Source organism: Coregonus clupeaformis, unplaced genomic scaffold (assembly GCF_020615455.1).
Source record: "Coregonus clupeaformis isolate EN_2021a unplaced genomic scaffold, ASM2061545v1 scaf0038, whole genome shotgun sequence".
NCBI classification, from domain to species: Eukaryota; Metazoa; Chordata; class Actinopteri; order Salmoniformes; family Salmonidae; genus Coregonus; species Coregonus clupeaformis.
Window position 1 is genome coordinate 547,861 of NW_025533493.1, and position 23,387 is coordinate 571,247.

At 43.6% G+C, this 23,387-nt stretch overlaps 1 protein-coding gene across 1 annotated transcript; it reads right to left on the minus strand.

Moving 5' to 3' along the window:
• Positions 1 to 15,683: 15,683 nt before the first annotated feature.
• On the minus strand, positions 15,684 to 22,693 carry LOC121577157 (sal-like protein 1). The gene is made up of 3 exons (XM_041890932.1): positions 22,690 to 22,693; positions 17,203 to 20,591; positions 15,684 to 16,472 (listed from the first exon to the last, which is right to left on the minus strand). The coding sequence occupies exons 1-3, from the start codon at positions 22,691 to 22,693 to the stop codon at positions 16,038 to 16,040; spliced, it is 3,828 nt and encodes a 1,275-aa protein (XP_041746866.1). The 3' UTR covers positions 15,684 to 16,037.
• Positions 22,694 to 23,387: the final 694 nt, after the last annotated feature.

Sequence of the window (23,387 nt, forward strand, 5' to 3'; positions counted from 1 at the left end):
TACTCTTCCTTGGGTCCAGCAAAATTAAGGCAGTTATACATTTTTTAAAACATTACAATACATTCACAACAGATTAAGTGTATGCCCTCAGGCCCCTACTCTACTACCACATATCTACAACACAAAATCCATGTGTACGTGTGAATATAATGCGTATGTTATCGTGTGTTTGTATGCATGTGTCTGTGCGTATGTTTGTGTTGCTTTACAGTCCCCGAGTTCCATAAGGTGTATTTTTATCTGTTTTTTAAATCTAATTTTACTGCTTGCTTGAGTTACTTGATGTGGAATAGAGTTCCATGTAGTCATGGCTCTATGTAGTACTGTGTGCCTCCCATAGTCTGTTCTGGACTTGGAGACTGTGAAGAGACCTCTGGTGGCATATCTTGTGGGGCATTCATGGGTGTCCGAGCTGTGTGCCAGTAGTTCAAACAGACAGCATTCAACATGTCAATACCTCTCACAAATACAAGTAGTGATGAAGTCAATCTCTCCTCTACTTTGAGCCAGGAGAGATTGACATGCATATTATTCATGTTAGCTCTCTGTGTACATCCGACGGCCAGCTGTGCTGCCCTGTTCTGAGCCAATTGTAATTTTCCTAAGTCCCTCTTTGTGGCACCTGACCACACGACTGAACAGTAGTCCAGGTGCGACAAAACTAGGGCCTGTAGGACCTGCCTTGTTGATAGTGCTGTTAAGAATGCAGAGCAGGGCTTTATTATGGACAGATTTCTTCCCATCCTAGCAAACTGTTGTATCAATATGTTTTGACCATGACAGTTTACAATCCAAGATTACTCCAAGCAGTTTAGTCACCTCAACTTGCTCAATTTCCACATAAAAACAAGATTTAGTTGAGATTTAGGGTTTAGTGAATGATTTGTCCCACTGGCTTCTTTTAGTTTTAGAAATATTTAGGACTAACTTATTCCTTGCCACCCACTCTGAAACTAACTGCAGCTCTTTGTTAAGTGTTGCAGTCATTTCAGTCACTGTGGTAGCTGACGTGTATAGTGTTGAGTCATCCGCATACATAGACACACTGGCTTTACTCAAAGCCAGTGGCATGTCATTAGTAAAGATTGAAAAAAGTAAGGGGCCTAGACAACTCCCCTGGGGAATTCCTGATTCTACCTGGATTTTGTTGGAGAGGCTTCCTTAAAGAACAACTTATGTTCTGTTAGACAGGTAACTCTTTATCCACAATATAGCAGGGGGTGTAAAGCCATAACACATATGTTTTTCCAGCGACAGACTATGATCAATAATGTCAAAAGCCTAGTCTAACAAAACAGCCCCCACAATCTTTTTTTCACCAATTTCTCTCAGCTTGTTGAATGTCCTTCCCTATAAGTGTGCTGAAAGTATGTTGTCAATTTGTTCACTGTAAAATAGCATTGTATCTGGTCAAAAACAATTTTTTCCAAAAGTTTACTAAGGGTTGGTAACTGATTAGTTGGCTATATGAGCCAGTAAAGGGGGCTTTACTATTCTTAGGTAGGGAATACATTTCACTTCCCTCCAGGCCTGAGGGCACACACTTTCTAGTAGGCTTAAATTGAAGATATGGCTGTCACGATCGTTGACGAACTGGACGGACCAAGGCGCAGCGTGATATGCGTACATGTTTATTTATATAGAATAAACACCACAACGACAAAATAACAAATGAAACGAAACGTGAAGTCCAAGGTAGCATACAACCAACATACCTTACACGGAACAAGATCCCACAACTAACAGGTGCCAAAAGGCTGCCTAAGTATGGTCCCCAATCAGAGACAACGAGCAACAGCTGCCTCTGATTGGGAACCACACAGGCCAACATAGATCTACACATTCTAGATCTAAACATAGAAAATCGACATAGCAAACACAACACAGAAAATACACACCCTGACTCAACAAATACAAGTCCTCAGAGTCAGGACGTGACAGTACCCCCCCCAAAAGGTGCGGACTCCGACCGCGCCACATAAACATAACAGGGTAGGGGCCGGGTGGGCATTCCGCCTCGGAGGCGGATCCGGCTCCGGGCGTGACCACCACTTACTCTCCACCTCCCTGTTGCGCCCCTGGTCTGGTCTGGACCTCGGCGCGCTGCTTCCCCTCTCCTTCCTCCCACGACGTACCAAGCCCTGTCTGGACCCTGGTGTGGGAGACCCCGAACCTGGAAACGGGCTGATGTCTGGGTCTGGACTAGAACCGCTGACTGGAGCTGGACCCGACGACGGTGGATCGAACTGCTCTGGCTCCGGAGTGGAGCCGCTGACCGGAGCTGGATCAGGCACCGGTGGAGCGGACTGCTCTGGCTCCGGAGTGGAGCCGCTGACCGGAGCTGGACTGGACCCCGGTGGAGCGGATTGCTCTGGCTCCGGAGAGGATCCGCTGACCGGAGTTGGACCGGACCCCGGTGGAGCGGATTGCTCTGGCTCCGGAGTGGATCCGCTGACCGGAGTTGGACTGGACCCCGGTGGAGCGGATTGCTCTGGCTCCGGAGTGGAGCAGCTGACCGGTGCCGGACCAGGCACCGGTGGAACAGGCACGGGCCGTGCCGGACTGGACACACCCACCACTGGCTTGGTGCGGGGAGCAGGAACGGGCCAGACCGGGCTGATGACGCGCACCACTGGCTTGGTGCGGGGAGCAGGAACGGGCCGGACCGGCCTGGCGACGCGCACCACTGACCTGGTGCGGGGAGCAGGAACAGGCCGGGCCGGGCTGGCGACGCGCACCACTGGCTTGGTGCGAGGGGCAGGAACAGGCCGGGCCGGGCTGGCGACGCGCACCACTGGCTTGGTGCGAGGGACAGGAACAGGCCGGACCGGGCTGGCGACGCGCACCACTGGCTTGGTGAGAGGGACAGGAACAGGCCGGACCGGGCTGGCGACGCACACCACTGGCTTGGTGCGAGGGACAGGAACAGGCCGGGCTGGGCTGGGAACACGCACCACTGGCTTAGTGCGGGGAGCAGGAACGGGCCGGACCGTACGGGGAACACACACCACTGGCTTAGTGCGGGGAGCAGGAACGGGTCGGGCCGTACTGGGAACACGCACCACTGGCTTAGTGCGGGGAGCAGGAACGGGCCGGACCGTACGGGGAACACACACCACTGGCTTAGTGCGGGGAGCAGGAATCGACATAGCAAACACAACACAGAAAATACACACCCTGACTCAACAAATACAAGTCCTCAGAGTCAGGGCGTGACAATGGCAAATAGGAGTGGCAATATCGTCCGCTATTATCCTCAGTAATTTTCCATCCAAGTTGTCAGACCCCGGTGTCTTGTCATTGTTGATAGACAACAATACTTTTTTCACCTCTTCCACACTCACTTTACGGAATTCAAAATTACAATGCTTGTCTTTCATAATTTGGTCAGATATACTTTGATGTGTAGTGTCAGCAATTGTTGCTGGCATGTCATACCTAAATTTGCTAATCTTGCCAATGAAAAAATCATTAAATTAGTTGCCAATATCAGTGGGTTTTGTGATGAGTTTTCCTTTTTGCCCAAAATTTCCTTTAAGGTGCTCCAAAGCTTTTTACTATCATTCTTTATGTCATTTATCTTTGTCTCATAGTGTAGTTTATTCTTCTTTTTATTCAGTTTAGTCACATGATTTCTCAATTTGCAGTATGTTTGCCAATCGGTTGTACAGCCAGACCTATTTGCCATTTATTTTGCCTCATCCCTCTCAACCATTCCATTTTTCAATTCCTCATCAATCCATGGGGATTTAACAGTTTTTACAGTCATTTTCTTAATGGGTGCATGCTTATTAGTAACTGGGATAAGCAATTTCATAAATGTGTCAAGTACAGCGTTTGGTTGCTCGTCATTACACACCACGGACCAACAAATATTCTTTACATCAACAACATAGGAATCACTACCAAACATATTGTATGACCTCTTATACACTGTATTAGGCCCAGCCTTTGGAACTTCGGTTTTCCTAGACATGGCTACTATATTGTGATCACTACATCCGATGGATTTGGATACTGCTGTCAAACAAATTTCTGCAGCATTAGTAAAGATGTGATCAATACATGTTGATGATTTCATTCCTGTGCTGCTTGTAACTACTCTGGTAGGTTGATTGATAACCTGAACCAGGTTGCAGGCACTAGTTACATTTTGAAGCTTTCTCTTGAGTGGGCAGCCTGATGAAAGCCAGTCAATATTTAAATCACCCAGAAAATATACCTCTCTATTGATATCACATACATTATCCAGCATTTCACACATGTTATCCAGATACTGACTGTTAGCACTTGGTGGTCTATAGCAGCTTCCTACCAGAATGGGCTTTAGGTGAGGCAGATGAACTTGTAGCCATATTACTTCAACAGTAATTAACATGAGATCCTCTCTAAGTTTTACAGGAATGTGGTTCTAAATATAAACAGCCACACTTCCACCTTTGGCATTTTTGTATTTTCTGCAGATCTTGTAACCATGTATTGCTACCACTGTATCATCAAACGTATTATCTATGTGAACTTCAGAGATTGTCAGAATATGAATGAGGTGATCTTACAGAATGAGTGATGACAGAGAGAGATGCATCACACAATGCTATTTGTCATTGTTAGTGTTAACTAACCAAATCTACAATGTGGTTTTATTGATTCAGGCAGGGACTGTTAAATAAATACATGTGAATCAAGCAGACTTGAAAGATTATGTTAACGTTGTAATAGTCGATTATCTTCTGTTTCAATACACCGCATCCGCCTATGTCGGCCTTCCGCATCTGCGGTGGAAAGTGGCAGAGCTAAAGCACTGTTTATGAGACCAGGAGACATCCCTGTGATGGGTGATTTGAAGGAGTCAGGCACAGGAGGGTAAATCACAGAATATAGAATTTATTCCGGAATACAGAGTTACGCGGAAATGCGTCAAACAGTCCAGTGAGCAAAACAGGTGCACTGGAATCAAAAAGGCACACGGGAGAAAATACCCCGGAAATACAAAATACACGGAGCTCAACCGAGCTACACTCTCCTCACAAGAAACAATCACAGGACAAGGGGGCAGAGGGAACGCTTATACATGTACTAATGAGGGGATATGAACCAGGTGTGTGTAATCAACAAGACAAAACAAATGGAATGATGAGATGAGCAGCGGCAGTGGCTAGAAGGCCGGTGACGACGAATGCCAAAGCCTGCCCGAACAAGGAGAGGTGGCAGCTTTGGAGGAAGTCGTGACAATCCCGAAGATCAGTCTTCTCACAAAAACGTTTGTAGCATCCGAACGGTTTGGCCTACAAACTATATACCACTCAATGAAAAGATGAGACTCTCATGAACACAATGTTATTCTCCATTTTGTTCTACGACCTCCACAAGTGTCACAGGACTCATCTGAAGGTAACCTGGTACCGGTTTAAAAAATGAATGGAAGTATGGAAGCAGTTTTCTTTTGTGCCCCAAAGAAAGGGGTTAAATATGTGTCATACATTTTTAAAATAATTTGTGAGATTTCTTATATCTCCTAGATATAGGACAGACACTTCTAAACCTTATTCCTTATGATTAATTTTTTGACTGTATGTTTTGGCATTTATTAATGTGTTATTCAATGCGTTTCTATGGGCTATAGCAATAAAGGCCAAATACAATATAAAAATATATATATAATTCAAAATCATAAAATTCAAAATCAAATAGCTAAATGATCCATGGTATGACCATCTTAAAATAATTCCATATGTTAGCTTAGTAGATCCCAACTGCTTCATTCATAAAATATTTCATACATGAGGTGATTTGTGGACAAATGCAAATTGCTGGTGGCAGAGAACATTTATTTAAAAAAAAAGTAGCCTACCAACTCGTTGTAAATAAATTATTAGTAGTAGTAAGGAATAACCCTTATAGTCACACTTTCAACAAATAACTACTTTTAAGGCTTAATGAAGCCTTCATAAACCTTCATAGACCACTAATGCCTATATGGCCTTTATGAGTTGCAGTTTATTTGAAGTGGGACCTATACCTCTATTCAGATAATAGGGCAATTCTTGTCAAAGTGACATTGAGAGGCTATACAGTATTAGGCTACAGCACTAAGCCAGCTATGGGCTATGAGCTATCAGAGGGTTGATGTAGACAGATTGACTAAATGCAATCAGGCTAAAGCTGCCTGCCGCCAACCTGTCTCTAGAAACACAGGCACAAATGGAGTCGGCTGGCCGGTGGGGCACCATGAAACAGTTGACCCATGCACGTTTATGATCAGAAATGATCTGTGCAATAGACACGTCAGATAGACACAAAGGCATAATCACAATGTTATCAACGCTCTGGTTCGGGGAGGGGGGGATAGATTTTCGCCCTGCCGGAGATTTGGCAGGTCTTCTATTATTGAATATTTCCATTGTCACTGTAACAAAAGTGTGAGGATCACTGTTCAAATGCTTACAAAGGAAATGCCATCTTGCAAACAGCATGCTGACCTCGGCAGTTTTAAAGTGAAATATGCAATGATTAGAAAAGCACATTTGTTTGCCTGCGATGAGTTTAAAAAGTAAGCTGTGAGTTCATTGTGTACAGCCTCTCCTCTGTCTGATTCTCTACAATGTATTCTGAAAAACACTGTACATATATCAATAATAACCCTGGACAGAGATATAATCATTTTGGAATGTATTTGGTGACTCTCCAGAGAATTCTATGTTTCTATTGTGGAACGAGTCAACACCAAGGATATTATTCCAGTGTGTGGCACATGCACTCACTCACACCCATACAAACCACTCATTTGTAAGACTGATATCACCAGAGATGTTATGTGTGGTGTCACCTACATTCAACATTTTAACCAACTGTTTGTCTGGTATTTGTTGGCAAAGTCAACATGTCCATCAAGGGCAAACTCAGTCTGACAATTCACATTCAACTTGCCAGTATCTAATTTCTCAGAACTAGAAAATACCATTCCCCAAATGACCCATTTGATTCAAATGATTCAACACACGTTCAGTGGTGTAAAGTACTTAAGTAAAAATATTTTTTTACATTTTTTGGGGGGTATCTGTACTTTACTATTTACAGTACCAGTCAACAGTTTGGACACACCTACTCATTCCAGGGTTTTTCTTTATTTTTACAATTTTACATATTGTAGAACCACACTGAAGACTTCAAACTATGAAATAACACATATGGAATCATGTAGTAACAAATCAAAATATATTTTATATTTAAGATTCTTCAAATAGCCAGCGTTTGCCTTGATGACAGCTTTTCACACTCTTGGCATTCTCTCGACCAGCTTCACCTGGAATGCTTTTCCAACAGTCTTGAAGGAGTTCCCACATATGCTGAGCACTTGTTGGCTGCTTTTCCTTCACTCTGCGGTCCGAAACCATCTCAATTTGGTTGAGGTCGGGGGATTGTGGAGGCCAGGTCATCTGATGCAGCACTCCATCACTCTCCTTCTTGGTAAAATAGCCCTTGCACAGCCTGGAGGTGTGTTGGGTCATTGTCCTGTTGAAAAACAAATGATAGTCCAACTAAGCCCAAACCAGATGGGATGGCGTATCACTGCATAATGCTGTGGTAGCCTTGCTGGTTAAGTGTGCCTTGAATTCTAAATAAATCACTGACAGTGTCACCAGCAAAGCACCCCAACACCGTAACACCTCCTCCTCCATGCTTTACGGTGGGAAATACACATGCAGAGATCATCCGTTCACCCACACCGCGTCTCACAAAGCCATGGCGGTTGGAACCAGAAATCTCAAGTTTGGACTCCAGACCAAAGGACACATTTTCACCGGTCTAATGTCCATTGCTCGTGTTTCTTGGCCCAAGCACGTCTCTTCTTCTTATTGGTGTCCTTTAGTAGTGGTTTCTTTGCAGCAATTTGACCATGAAAGCCTGATTCACATGCTCCTCTGAACAGTTGATGTTGAGATGTGTCTGTTACTTGAACTCTGTGAAGCATTTATTTGGGCTGCAATTTCTGAGGCTGGTAACTCTAATGAACTTATCCTCTGCAGCAGAGGTAACTCTGTATCTTCCATTCCTGTGGCGGTCCTCATGAGTGCCAGTTTCATCGTAGCGCTTGCTGGTTTTTGCGACTGCACTTGAAATGTTCAATATTGACTGACCTTCATGTCTTAACATAATGATGCACTGTTGTTTCTCTTTGCTTATTTGAGCTGTTCTTGCCATAATATGGACTTGGTCTTTTACCAAATAGGGCTATCTTCTGTATACCCCCCTACCTTGTCACAACACAACTGATTGGCTCAAACACATTAAGAAGGAAAGAAATTCCACAAATTAACTTTTAAGAAGGCACACCTGTTAATTGAAATGCATTCCAGGTGTCTATCTCATGAAGCAGGTTGAGAGAATGCCAAGAGTGTGCAAAGCTGTCATCAAGGCAAAGGGTGGCTATTTGAAGAATCTCAAATATAAAAGTATATTTTGATTTGTTTAACCCTTTTTTGGTTACTACATGATTACATATGTGTTATTTCATAGTTTCAAATCAAATCAAATGAAATTGTATTGGCCACATGCGCCGAATACAACAGGTGTAGACATTACAGTGAAATTCTTACTTACAGCCCTTAACCAACAATGCATTTATTTTTAAATAAAACAGTAAAATAAAACAACAACAAAAAAGTGTTGAGAAAAAAAGAGCAGAAGTAAAATAAAATAACAGTAGGGAAGCTATATATATACAGGGGGGTACCGGTGCAGAGTCAATGTGTGGGGGCACCGGCTAGTTGAGGTAGTTGAGGTAATATGTACATGTGGGTAGCGTTAAAGTGACTATGCATAAATAATTAACAGAGTAGCAGCAGCGTAAAAAGATGGGGTGGGGGGGCAGTGCAAATAGTCTGGGTAGCCATGATTAGCTGTTCAGGAGTCTTATGTGTCACGATCGTCAGGGAGAGAAGTAGACCAATGCGCAGCGTGTTGAACGAACATTGTATATTTATTATCTTCAGTGATAATGTATACAACAAACAAAACAACAAACGACTCGTAACGTCCTTGGTAACAATGACCAACACGGAACAAAAACCCACAACCACAAAGGGAAAACATACAGTTTAAATATGGCTCCCAATCAGAGACAACCAGCCAACAGCTGACACTCGTTGCCTCTGATTGGGAGTCACTCAGGCAAAACATAGAAAACAACAACCTAGAACCCCCAACATAGAAATAAACCACATAGAATGAACACACCCTGGCTCAACATAATGAGTCCCAGAGCCAGGGTGTGACATTATGGCTTGGGGGTAGAAGCTGTTGAGAAGTATTTTGGACCTAGACTTGGCACTCCGGTACCGCTTGCCGTGCGGTAGCAGAGAGAACAGTCTATGACTAGGGTGGCTGGAGTCTTTGACAATTTTGAGGGCCTTCCTCTGACACCGCCTGGTATAGAGGTCCTGGATGGCAGGAAGCTTGGCCCCAGTGATGTACTGGGCCGTACACACTACCCTCTGTAGTGCCTTGCGGTCGGAGGACGAGCAGTTGCCATACCAGGCGGTGATGCAACCAGTCAGGATGCTCTCGATGGTGCAGCTGTAGATTTTTTTGAGGATCTGAGGACCCATGCCACATTTTTTCAGTCTTCTGAGGGGGAATAGGCTTTGTCGTGCCCTCTTCACGACTGTCTTGGTGTGTTTGGACCATGATAGTTTGTTGGTGATGTAGACACCAAGGAACTTGAAGCTCTCAACCTGTTCAACTACAGCCCCGTCGATGAGAATGGGGGCGTGCTCAGTCCTCTTTTTTTTCCTGTAGTCCACAATCATCTCCTTTGTCTTGGTCACGTTGAGGGAGAGGTTGTTATCCTGGCACCACACGGCCAGGTCTCTGACCTCCTCCCTATAGGCTGTCTCATCGTTGTCGGTGATCAGGCCTACCACTGTTGTGTGGTCGGCAAACTTAATGATGGTGTTGGAGTCGTGCCTGGCCATGCAGTTATGGGTGAACAGGGAGTACAGGAGGGGACTGAGCACGCACCCCTGAGGGGCCCCCGTGTTGAGGATCAGTGTGGCAGATGTGTTGTTACCTACCCTTACCACCTAGGGGCGGCCCGTCAGGAAGTCCAGGATCCAGTTGCAGAAGGAGGTGTTTAGTCCCAGGATCCTTAGCTTAGTGATGAGCTTTGAGGGCACTATGGTGTTGAATGCTGAGCTGTAGTCAATGAATAGCATTCTCACGTAGGTGTTCCTCTTGTCCAGGTGGGTAAGGGCAGTGTGGAGTGCAATAGAGATTGCATCATCTGTGGATCTGTTGGGGCGATATGCAAATTGGAGTGGGTCTAGGGTTTCTTGGATAATGGTGTTGATGTGAGCCATGACCAGCCTTTCAAAGCACTTCATGGCTACAGACGTCAGTGCTACGGGTCGGTAGTCATTTAGGCAGGTTATCTTAGTGTCCTTGGGCACGGGGATTATGGTGGTCTGCTTGAAACATGTTGGTATTACAGACTCAGTCAGGGACATGTTGAAAATGTCAGTGAAGACACTTGCCAGTTGGTCAGCGCATGCTCGGAGTACACGTCCTGGTAATCCGTCTGGCCCTGCGGCCTTGTGAATGTTGACCTGCTTAAAAGTCTTACTCACATTGGCTACGGAGAGCGTGATCACATAGTCATCCGGAACAGCTGGTGCTCTCATGCATGCTTCAGTGTTGCTTGCCTCGAAGCGAACATAGAAGTGGTTTAGCTCGTCTGGAAGTCTTGTGTCACTGGGCAGCTCGCGGCTGTGCTTCCCTTTGTAGTCTGTAATAGTTTTCAAGCCCTGCCACATCCGACGAGCGTCAGAGCCGGTGTAGTATGATTCAATCTTAGTCCTGTATTGACTCTTTGCCTGTTTGATGGTTCATCGGAGGGCATAGCAGGATTTCTTATAAGCGTCCGGGTTACAGTCCCGCTCCTTGAAAGCGGCAGCTCTACCCTTTAGCTCAGTGCGGATGTTGCCTTTAATCCATGGCTTCTGGTTGGGGTATGTACGCACAGTCACTGTGGGGACGACGTCATCGATGCACTTATTGATGAAGCCAGTGACTGATGTGGTGTACTCCTCAATGCTATCTGAAGAATCCGGGAACATGTTCCAGTCTGTGCTAGCAAAACAGTCCTGTAGTTTAGCATCTGCGTAATCTGACCACTTTTTTATTAACCGAGTCACTGGTGCTTCCTGCTTTTGTTTTTGCTTATAAGCAGGAATCAGGAGAATAGAGTTATGGTCAGATTTGCCAAATGGAGGGCGAGGGAGAGCTTTGTATGCGTCTCTGTGTGTGGAGTAAAGGTGGTCTAGAGTTTTTTTTCCTCTGGTTGCACATTTAACATGTTGGTAGAAATTAGGTAGAACGGATTTAAGCTTCCCTGCATTAAAGTCCCCGGCCACTAGGAGCGCTGCCTCTGGATGAGCGTTTTCCTGTTCACTTATGGCCTTATACAGCTCATTCAGCGCAATCTTAGTGCCAGCATTGGTTTGTGGTGGTAAATGTAAATAGACAGCTATGAAAAATATAGATGAAAACTCTCTTGGTAAATAGTGTTGTCTACAGCTTATCATAAGATACTCTACCTCAGGCGAGCAAAACCTCGAGACTTCCTTAGTATTTGATTTTGTGCACCAGCTGTTGTTTACAAATATACACAGACCTCCACCCCTTGTCTTACCGGAGTCAGCCGTTCTATCCTGCCGATGTAGCGTATAGCCCGCTAGCTGTATGTTGTCCATGTCGTCGTTCAGCCTCGTTTTAATGTCCCGTTGGTAGGATAACCGTAATCTTAGGTCATCTAATTTATTCTCAAATGATTGAACATTGGCTAATAGGATTGATGGAAGAGGCAGTTTACTCGCTCGCAGTTGGATCCTTACAAGGCACCCCGTTTTGATATCTTCACTATTATTCTACAATGTAAAAAATAGAAAAAATAATGAAAAACCCTTGAATGAGTAGGTGTGTCCAAACTTTTGACTGGTAGTGTATATTTTTGACAACTTTTACTCCACTACATTCCTAAAGAAAATAATGTACTTTTTACTCCATACTTTCCCCTGACACCCAAAAGTACTCATCACATTTCTATTGATTAGCAGGACAGGAAAATTGTCAAATTCACACACTTATAAAGAGAATATCCCTGGTCATCTCTACTGCCTCTGATCTGGCGAACTCACTAAACACAAATGCTTCATTTGTAAATTATGTCTGAGTGTTGGAGTGTGCCCCTGGCTATCCGTAAATTAAAAAAACAAGAAAATCGTGTCGTCTGGTTTGCTTAATATAAGGAATGTGAAATGATTTATACTTTTGATACTTATTAATATTATTTTGTACCTTTATTTAACTAGGCAAGTCAGTTAAGAACAAATTCTTATTTACAATGACGGCCTACACCGGCCAAACCCGGACGACGCTGGGCCAATTGTGCACCGCCCTATGGGACTCCCAATCATGGCCGGTTGTGACACAGCCTGGAATTGAACCAGGGGGTCTGTAGTGACGCCTCAAGCACTGAGATGCAGTGCCTTAGACACCTGCGCCACTCGGGAGCCCAATAAGTATATTTTAGCAATTACATTTACTTTTGATACTTAAGTATACTTAAAACCAAATACTTTTAGACTTTTACTCAAGTAATACTTTACTGAGTGACTTTCACTTTTACTTGAGTAATTGTCTATTAAAGTATGACAATTGGGTACTTTTTCCACCACTGCATACGTTATATCTCAGGTGATCACATGCTTAAACAAAGTTTATAATGTGTTTGTGTGTGTGTGTGTGTGTGTGTGTGTGTGTGTGTGTGTGTGTGTGTGTGTGTGTGTGTGTGTGTGTGTGTGTGTGTGTGTGTGTGTGTGTGTGTCCACAAGAATAGTAAACAAACAAACATTTCACCAACTGGGGACATTTTGTTTGTCCCAACGAGGTAAAATGCTATTTCTAGGGGGTTTAGGGTTAAGGTTAGAATTAGTGTTAGGGTTAGAATTACGTTAAGGGTTATGGTTAGGAGCTAGGGTTAGGTTTAGGGTTAAGGTTAGGTTTAGGGTTAGGGTTAAGGTTAGGGTAAGGGTAAGAGTACGGGTTAGGGGTTAGGGAAAATAGGATTTTGAATGGGACTGAATTGTGTCCCCACAAGGTTAGCTGTACAAGACTGTGTGTGTGTGTGTGTGTGTGTGTGTGTGTGTGTGTGTGTGTGTGTGTGTGTGTGTGTGTGTGTGTGTGTGTGTGTGTGTGTGTGTGTGTGTGTGTGTGTGTGACATTCATCTGTCTCTATCAGATATGTATCTTTGAAAAGCTTAGGATCAACTGGCCTTTGTTTTGGGCTCTGCTATGGTTCATTCCAGTTGATTACTCATGTTCTAATGCTAATGGCGAAGGGCTGGTTTAAGGTTTCGGCCCTGTCAGCTGGTCAGATATGATAATAGGTTGTGACAGCACAGGGACCATGTCTCTTTCACAGGGGATTTGATATGTGGGATGAATGTGGTTACCGTCAATAGTGGCCATTATGAGTCAGAGGTGTTGTGCATTTGTTAAGCTTTTCACTGCGATACTGCTATAGCCATACAGGCTAGATGGGGTAGTGTTTCACAACCAGCGGGAAGCCAGACTGAAGGTGAATTTTAAATCAGGTTTACTCCCTAGAGTAAAACTGGAGACAAAAGTCCTGACTCAAAAGCAACATGAAAATAAATATACAAAGTGAAAAAGTTTTCATGTGAAATGAAATTTGCAGCAATGTTTGAAAATCCAAAGCCAAAATATGGTTGTTGGTGTTTGTTAAAACACTGACAAAATTGACAATATGATAGTGTAACAGCAATAGCATGACATCGTTGAGTCCAGCTTTCAAGATAACCACAAATAATATTCCTAGGTGATCCAGAGTGACTGACACATTGTACCGTCTCCATTTAAAAGTGACAAGGTGTAGTACACAACAGGAAAGACAAGTCATGTTGAAAATGCATCTGCTTTAGGGTAGCATGTCTCCATTAGCTGTTAGCTGGAAGGTGATATGTCATATCAAATCAACAAAGGGTATCTTCAGCAGAGGGCAGACACACTTGAATGCTGAATAAGGTGACTAAACACCTCAGGACAGAAACAGATTACTTTATTGGTCCATACATACAGTACAGAGAGGTGTGGGGGGCACACAATGGGCACTAGGGGAGCTGTTGTTGTGGGGGGTTAAGTGCCTTGCTCAAACCCACAATGGCAGGCAATGGCATCTAGGATTTGATACCAGCAACCCTCCGGTTGCTGGCTCGCCTCTCTAACCACTAGGCTACCTGCCGCCCACAGGAGAGACATCTAGAATGACGTGATTCAAAGCTATAACCCATCTCAATCTTTTTATTTTATTTTGAGGTGCATCTTTACCATTAATCTGTATGTCAATTGTTATTGAACAGGGGAAAAGATAACAGTTTCCACAGCATATCACAGAATAGGATTCTACAACAACTGAGGTACAGAAGTGGTGTAATGTTGTTCAATAATGGCCAATAATTTTCTGAAAACCAATGGCAAAAAGATTTACAATGTATTACAGCACCTCAAGTAACAGTACTTCGCTTTACAGTTGACCTACATGTACAATGTATGTTGCCTCCTTATTTTAAATGTCATTATTACATATTATTCATATTTTGTTGTGAGTGTTTGAGAAATAGTAAATTAACATGAATTAAGTGATAATGGCATCAAGGTCATTATCACTTTTATACAACGGGTTACCAACATATTCAAATAATGATTGACATATTTTTTTGGATGAATTTATTCATACTATTTCATCCTTCCACAAGATATAGTCCCGACACAAATCTAGCGTTGCTACCCAAGCCGGCTGATCGTTCGTTCTATCGATTCTGTTGCCAGAGACGCGACCCAGTCGTTCAGTATTTTTGTTGTAATTGTTCCATTGCCATACTGCTAACTTACAGTCATGTCAAACAGTGCAGCCAGAATAACAGTAGCTGCATTTGCATTTGTTTAAGCTGTTTTCTAGTGACATTTATTTGGATACATCCATAATAATGAGCTAATGAGGCGCGATTTCGCCTGGCATAGAAAATGTGCTCTCTTGTCAGGACACTGTTGTTCAGAGGAGCTAGCCAACAACACAGCTAACACAATCACTTCAAACTGAAGCTGGAAAGACTGCAAACTAGCTGCACTTCATTTTGTTTGACCTTTTTTCAATTGACATTTCTTTGTATATATCCATAAAAAGTATGATTTCGACTTGCTGAGAAACGCTGCCTGCCTATTTGTCTCGTCCCGACACTTTCATTACTTTGGGACAGCTGGAGATCGAATTTGAATATGGAAACAATGTTGCAAATGTTGAGAGAGACAGACAGCAAGGTTTATACACATCTCCGCTATTGAAAACTAAATGTTAGTCTAAAGAAATGTAAGATAATGTCTAGATGCTTTTTATAGTGGATATGAAGTTTATAAATTGCCTGGCTGGGCTGATGAGACTGTGGATTGCACAGTCAGATGGAACAGAGTAAATTGGCATTTTAACATCATAGATTTAGCCGGTGGTAACTTGTGGAATAGACACCGGCTGGAATGCAGTTTTAACCAATCAGCATTCAGGATTAGACCCACCCGTTGTATAAAGTAAATTAGAACATTGATATTGACACATAAATTATCTATCCATGTATTTCACAAAGATATGACAAAGTATGTTACAAGTGAGTTCCTCTTCAATAACATAATCAACACCTCAAAATTATATTAGAATGATAAAAACCATAACATTAAGCATAATTACACAACCAGTAGGCTATTTTACCCGTGTAAATAAGCACACTGAAAAGCAGGGGGTCTTTACTAGACACTTGACTCCAAATAAGGTTATTATCAGTTATACACAAACTCAAAGAAACTCAGTCTATTCCAGCATCGCAGTTGATTTCCTTCAAAAAAGAAAGCTGTAGTCCATCAACAATATACTGTAGCCTTCCCGCCCCCTAAAATAATATACAGTCTCTTTAATTGGCAATCATTTCCTTCCTCTCCTCTATCAAATGAGTGAAACGGAAGTAAGTCGCTCTTTCTGTATCATTTTCCCCAGGCAGCGTCAAAGAAGCATTGTGTTCTGTATGGGGCAATTTGTCTAGACCAACATTTACACCACCTTTGGGTGAGCTGGCCCCATGCCCAATTGGTCCAGAGAGGTAAGGTCCACCTCCGTTCTGGATGACTGAGATATCATTGGTCCTCATAGTCAAATTCTTAGAGAAGGAGTCTGTACGGTGGTTCCAGAGACTAAAGGAGTCTCCATTACTGGACCTAATGTCTGGCCTCTGAGGAGGCTCTGATAGCTTCACAGGATGGGTTCCCATAAACATCAATGGTCCGTCCACAGACAGTCTGCGTCCTTGCCTGGTGGGGGCACTACTCCACATGTGAGTTCCCATATGGACCTACATGAGGAAGAGAGCAATGGTGAGTTACACTCCTTTTATGAGAAAAATATCACAGCGTAATGGTTCGATATACTTAATCTCTCACGATTTAGCAGGTGTGAGCACCTTTTGAAATTGGGAAGGGGAGGGGACATTTGGCCCATAGCATTGACCAAAACTTGCAGAGCGAGGGGGGTGGAGCTACCGCCCTGCTTCCGCTCCTCGTTTTAGTATCTTTTCTCATATATCTCCCCCAAAAACCTAATCGAGGAGCTGGCGCGAGATTTTCATTCTGGGATGTCAAGACCTTCGTAGGTGGTTTGAAGTCAGATACAAATCTGATTCCTGGCCATGTGACTTGTGCCTGTACGTCAAATCTGATTTGTTTGCCCTCAAGTGATTTTTAGACTGTTATTTGGCATATCTCGTTGCATTCTAACTACTCCGTTGACAGTTTGACAAGAACATGTGGTAGCTAATTAGCTTGTTCATTATTTACAAACAAATTAGCGAATGTGATAGAACGCTAAACAGCTACCTAGCTAGCTAACTTAGTTGACTGCCCTGGTTAGCCAAAAAGGACTTGTTTTGTTAATCGTGCAGCACTAATGAATGAAACGCCCCCAAAAAAACAACGCAGAATTGAGCATGATTCTATATACAGTGTCCATCCCTTTCACAGTTTTTACATTTTGTTGCTTGACAATCAGTCTAAACCCTATCTCGTAAATGCAAAAGTGGAACGTACCTTCAGATTTCCTTTGGTGGTGAATGCCCGACCACAGACAGTGCAAGCGAATGGCTTCTCCCCAGTGTGAGTCCTCTCGTGGATTTGCAGGGCGCTGGAGGAAGAGAAGGTTTTCCCACAAGTGTGGCAGTAATGCTGCTTGGGAGTTCGTCGAGGTGGCAGGGCAGCGAGCTCTGGGGAGGGGGAGGCTGAGGACATCCTCAAACTCAAACTGCCTAGAAGATCCCTTGGTTCCCCATAGGGGGCGCTACCCAGGAAACTGTTCACTTCTGGCTTGATCATTTGGGAGCTCAGAGGATGTACAGAGGAATTGGGGCTGGAAGCAAGGTTGGGAATGGAGGGCTCAAACAACTGGGATGGCAGGTCCCTCATCTGATGGGTTAGCATGTGCTGCTTGAGGTTCCCCTTAGTGGAAAACCCTCTGTTGCACCCTGTGCAAATGAATGGTCTCTCCTTGGTATGGCTTCGATAATGGATGTCCAAAGCACTTTGGCAGGCAAAGCTCTTGTCGCAAATATTGCATGCAGTGTTCTTAAAAATGCCTCGTTGTTCACAGAATGTGTGGACCATATTAGTGGGATCCTTTAGTGGGTTTAAAGATTTTAGGTGGTGAAGAGATGCCATGCCAGTGCCAGTGAACTGCAGAGGGCTTGGAATGATATGTGCCTGGGATAAAGCATTCTGGTAACTTTCCTCAAAGCTTGTGGGGCTAGAACATACTGGAACACTCTTGCTTGAGGAAAAAAAGTGCTTGGCAGCTGTATTCTCAGAAACAGCAAGTCTCCCATCACTTCGGTCACCTCCAAGAGATGATGAGTCATAGACCTGTTGATCCTCTTTAGCCATTCCCTTTGTCTTAAACCAGCTGACCTGCATCTCCTCCACTGGCCTATGATAGTTGAGTTTCATCTGGGCATCAAAGGAGCCTGCTCCTGTACTATCAGAAGGAGACAAGCTACCAGATAAGGAGTTAATAAACCTGGACATGCCTGCAATCGTACTGTCATTGAAGTCCATATCATTGTCAGAAAGGTTCTCCAACTCTTCTAATTTCCTTTCATCCATTGAACCTCCACCAGACTCCATTGCCTTTGGGTAGCTCTGTTCAGAGAGAGGGGTGTTGGGAATCTGGCCGCCCATGTGCATATGAATGTGCTGCTGTAGGACAACAGCATTGGTGAACTTCCTCTGGCAGATGGGGCAGGAGTGCTGGACCCTCAGTGGCGGCATGGCACGATGAACCGCATGATGCGTCTTTAGATTCCCTTTGGTGGAAAACGCCCGTCCACACACTTTACATCTGAAGGGCCGCTCTCCTGTGTGGGTGCGATAGTGCATCCTGAGGGCGCTCTGGCAACTAAGTATGCGGTGGCAAATTATGCACTCGTTGAGGTCTGTCACCTTCTTGTCAATGTTCTCCACCAGCTGCTGGAGTTTCGAGGTCTCTGATGTCTGCAGGGGATCATGGACTCCTCCTACGAATGGATGTTTGATCTTGAACTGCTCCGACTTGATGGGATTCGTGCTTATGGAAGTGATGTTGGCGGATATATAGTCAGCTGATCCCTCTTTTGTCGAGCTCATCTTTGAGACAAAGGTCAAAGGGGGTTTAACATCTTCTCTTTTCAGATTCAAGGTGGGGACCTTTCCAGGCTCTACAAGGTCAATGCTCTTGGTAGACTTTACTACACTGGATGATTCACGTACGCCTGGACTGGAAGGCGTGGTTATTGAGACAGGCTGCTCCTCTTTCTTGATATGAAAGGGTAAGTTGAGTGATACATTTGGGAGCAACAGGCCAACAGAAGTAGTCAAGGTGTCTAGGGATGGTTTACTCTCCAGCCAGCATGTGACTGGTTTCTGGGGTGGCATAGACATGCCATAAGGGATTCCTGTGCTGGTTGGGATATTGTCCATGTGTTCTGGAACAGGGTAAGGGTTCATCTGGATGTGGGGGTACCTCTCTTTGTGCCGCTGGAAGTGTACCTTCAAGTTCCCACGGGTGGAGAAACGATTCCCGCAGATGTTGCACTTGTATGGCCTCTCTCCAGTGTGGGATCGCAAATGGATCTGCATGGCACTGTCACTCCCAAATACCTTAGCGCAAAATCTGCATTTGTGTTTAAAGTAAGCCTGTTCAGAAGACCTTTTGCGTTCTAAAGAAGTCACATTGTTTGGTTTGCCTTTCCTTTGTTGGGCTAACGCCGTCAAAGCATTCCGATCCTCCACAATTGCACCAATGCTTGGTCCAGCGCTAGAGAGTGTTTGATTGCTGGATGGTGGTTGAGGTAGACATGGTTTATTTGATGGGTTTAGCAAGATACCTGTGCCAAGTGCTGGTGAGTTCATTTTGGTTTGGGCTGAAACATTTAGTTGAGGGTACAGACCACTAGCATGAGTGTACTTCTTTCTAGAGTGGTGCTTGCTAACTGCTGAAGCTATGAGTTTACCCATGCTTTGTAAGGGTTCGGTGCTAGAGTGCACAATGCTGCTACCAAGGGGGCTCTGTGGTGACTGTACTGTTGCTTTTAATCGTTTAAAGTGGCTGATGCTGGCAGACTGACTGGCAAGACTATGGGCTAACCCAGTGGCTGCAGCTAGCTGCTGGGATAGATGAGAACTGAGGGTTGTCAGCTGGCTGGCATGCGTTGATGCTAGACTACCCTGAGGGCAGCTGGTGGGTGTCTGTGTCGGAGTCTCTGATACCTCAGACCTCTGGGAGGCAAACAGTAAGACCTGGTGACGAATTTGATCAATCAGCTGCAGCTGGTGGATCTGTTGCAGCTGCAGAGCCAGGAGTTTCTCCATCAGAGATGAGACTGCCATCTTACTGCTGGTATCCGATCGGCTCTGCTGGCAAAACTGGGCCACGGCCACTTTAGTGCTCTCTATGTTTTCAATGACGACGTTGCTGTTGAACCATGATAATGTCCCCTGCTGTTCCGTCACGTTGTTGCCAGGTTGAGGTAGTGAAATTGGGAGAACTGAGATACATGAGACAATATCCGTCATGCTGTCAGTACTGCTGCTCCGGCTGCTACTGGTGCTATCTAGCCGGCCATTGCTACTCTTACTTCTGGAAACGTCCATAGAGTCTTCATTCCCCTCTGATTTCTCCTCCAACAGATCACTGCACTCTTCCATTTCAGAGTTGTTGACTGTTTCGCTTGGTTCCCCTGGTGTACTGGGCGACGAGGCCAGAGGGAATATTTCAGCAGACGACACTGGGTCTTCATTGTCATTGACAATCAGGACTAACTGATTGGAAAAGCAATCCCTGACATGTAGTTCCAGATCTGGTAGTTCAACAAACTCAGCACAGCATCTGCTGCAGATATGAGCACAATAGTCCAAGGTGGGGGGAGTCCCAAAACTCTGGTGTGTGCCCCCTGAAACAGACAAGAAGGAAGCAAGGGTTATTACTATATACATAGTGGTATGGAAGTAGTTTGGGGGAGGGGTGCTGTAATTTATTTTGCCAGGGGGAGGGGGGTCGTAAGGATGCTGAAAATGTGGATGTTTTGTGTCTTTGCACATAACTTTGCACCTTTTGATGTAAATGTTTGAGAACAGGGTTTTGTTCTTTCTGGATTCCATTAGAATGACAATTGCAGAGAAAAGGACAGGGAAACAACTCTTACAATTCCAACTATTGAATCCTGCAAGATACTGTTCTTAATTATACAACCACCTTTTTTGCCAAAGCAGAGATGCTGAAAACATTTTTTTATTGGGATTTTTCAGGGGGTGCTGCAACACCCTCAGCACCCCTACTTCCCACATCTATGACTATATAGAGAATTTATATTAGAGGAGAGTGGGGTAAGTTGAGCCACCCTTGTTTATAGGAAACCATACACCAAATTAATAATTTGACCAAATACTTAGGAAGAGATGAGCTTTTCATGGAGTCTGTGAAGGAAGAAAGCACATGGAAAAAGTGGTAGCCCATGGCCCATGGCCATTGGGTAAGTTGAGCTAATGGTTGAGCCGATGGCAAGTTGATCAAATGTAAGCGTTTTTTCCCCAGGCATAATGCAAGTCATTATCGCTGGGATATGAGGTAACAACAAGTGTAAAAAAATAAGTATAAAGGGTTTGTTAGGTGTTACGCCTACGTGTTAAAAGATGCTTAAAATTATTAAAGGACAAAAAAGCGATTGTGTGAATTGTGTTTGGCAAATAAAGATAGACATGGTTTAAAAAAGGTAGTGGTAATATTTCATTCAGTACAGATATTTGTAGGCGGTTTAATTTATCCTGTCCCACAGCTCAATTTACCCCATACCTGAGACCACTTTTTTTGGACAAGCTATGTTTTCAAATCTGTAATGTTTACATGAATACACAACATCCTGAAATACTGTACATGTAGATATCTTTGTTAGAAAGAATATTATATTTCCCTTGACTGAATGATGCTGAATGTAAAAAAAAACGGCTCAACTTACCCCACTCTGCCCTGTGACTTTATTTACTATATTCTGTAGAGCACCCCCTGGTTGACTGACCCATTGGGGAAAAGAAAGGAAGACAAAGGCAGCTATTGTATGCACTTGTACCCCTTGTAGTGACATTGCATGTGGGGAATAACTTATTAGCTGTATGTTATACAGAGTAATTGCCTACTATCAACAGTAATACAATAATGTAGGGGAACCCTTTAGTCTCAGGGCTCAAGGCTTTTCCAATTCTACAAGCTTAGGAGAGATTCCACTCACAAAGGTGTCAGGTACTGAGCCACAAGGGGATGAAGGAGTAGCTCTGGTATTTTGTTCAGATCCCTCCCTACTCTATGATAAACCTCTGGCACTAATAATAACAGTTTTCCTCTATAAATATTATTGCAGTTAGGAATATCACAAGGACAGTGAAATATATATTGGTCCTGTAGCGTACAGTAGCCTAATTGCCCACCTTTTTCAGCAATTTGAAATAGAATTGATAAATTCAATATGTAGCCTAATCATTTATTGCCTATAAAAAAATATTGAAAATGTCATTTAATTTTGACTTATTTAGTCAGGATAGTCCACTCAGTAACAATTGCCACTGTTTTCCAGGGAATGCTGGGTGCAAAATATTAACTAACTTTTCAGAATACATTATTTCTGTTCAATTAAAAGGGGCATATAAACAATGTCTGACATGAAAACTGAATTGTGATCATTGTTCAAACTTTTTTTAGGCAACATTAGATCTACTCCGATACTAATAAATAGACCTACGACAATGAAATATACAGACAATTGGAATAACAATCATATTTAGCATGGTAAAATCATGAAAGAAAAGTTGCATGTGAAGGCTCTATTGTAAGTCATCACTCAATGAAACAATTATAATTTAAACTTCTAAAGTCAGGCTAAAATTGCCCCAAACTCACTACAGAATTGCACACAACTATTAAATTACATACATTTCATTTTCAATTGCACAGTAGTTTCCCTTATTAACATTTAGCCTACAGTCCTGTCCCAAACTTACCCATGCTTTCCAATAAAGACGAATTATGATCCGACTGTACATGTTGAGGCTTTGCTTGCTTCCTACGCGACATGATGTCCAAGGTGCAAACATCAACTCAGACAGAATAGAAAACTTCCCCAAAAATATTATTCAGTTATGCAAGCTGAATCCACCAAACCAGTTTGTGTCCCATGAACTCTATAGTTGCAGGCTAAATGCCAGCTGACTGAGCGTGCACCACCAGTTTCTCTTTCAAGGAGCAGACTGCAGTTGACCGCACACAGTAGGGGAGACCGGGGTTGGTTGTCTCACGGGTTGGTTGTCACAGTGTAATCATTTCAAGATAGAAATGTGTGTCCTCTATAGGAGAGGGCATTCATGTGGTCAATTCAGGTCAGGATCACAAAACATTGATGTGAGAGGAATTTTTGAATTTTTCATGGGTGAAAGTAAATATTTATGCTTGGTATTTCTTTAATAAATAGTTGTATGATTGGACTGGGAGTGTTTTATTTAAAAAAGGGAGAGCTTTATTTCAAGCCTATTTGGAAGTTCCTAGATCAAGCCATGTGGTAACTAGCATTAGGGGGAGATGGATGTCACATTGATGTTGGTTGGGGTTGCTTGTCACAATCTGACAACCATCCCCATTGTAACAATGTACCCAGAAAGCTAAACGAAGTTGAAAAGATGCCTAGAATACTTATTTTCCGGAC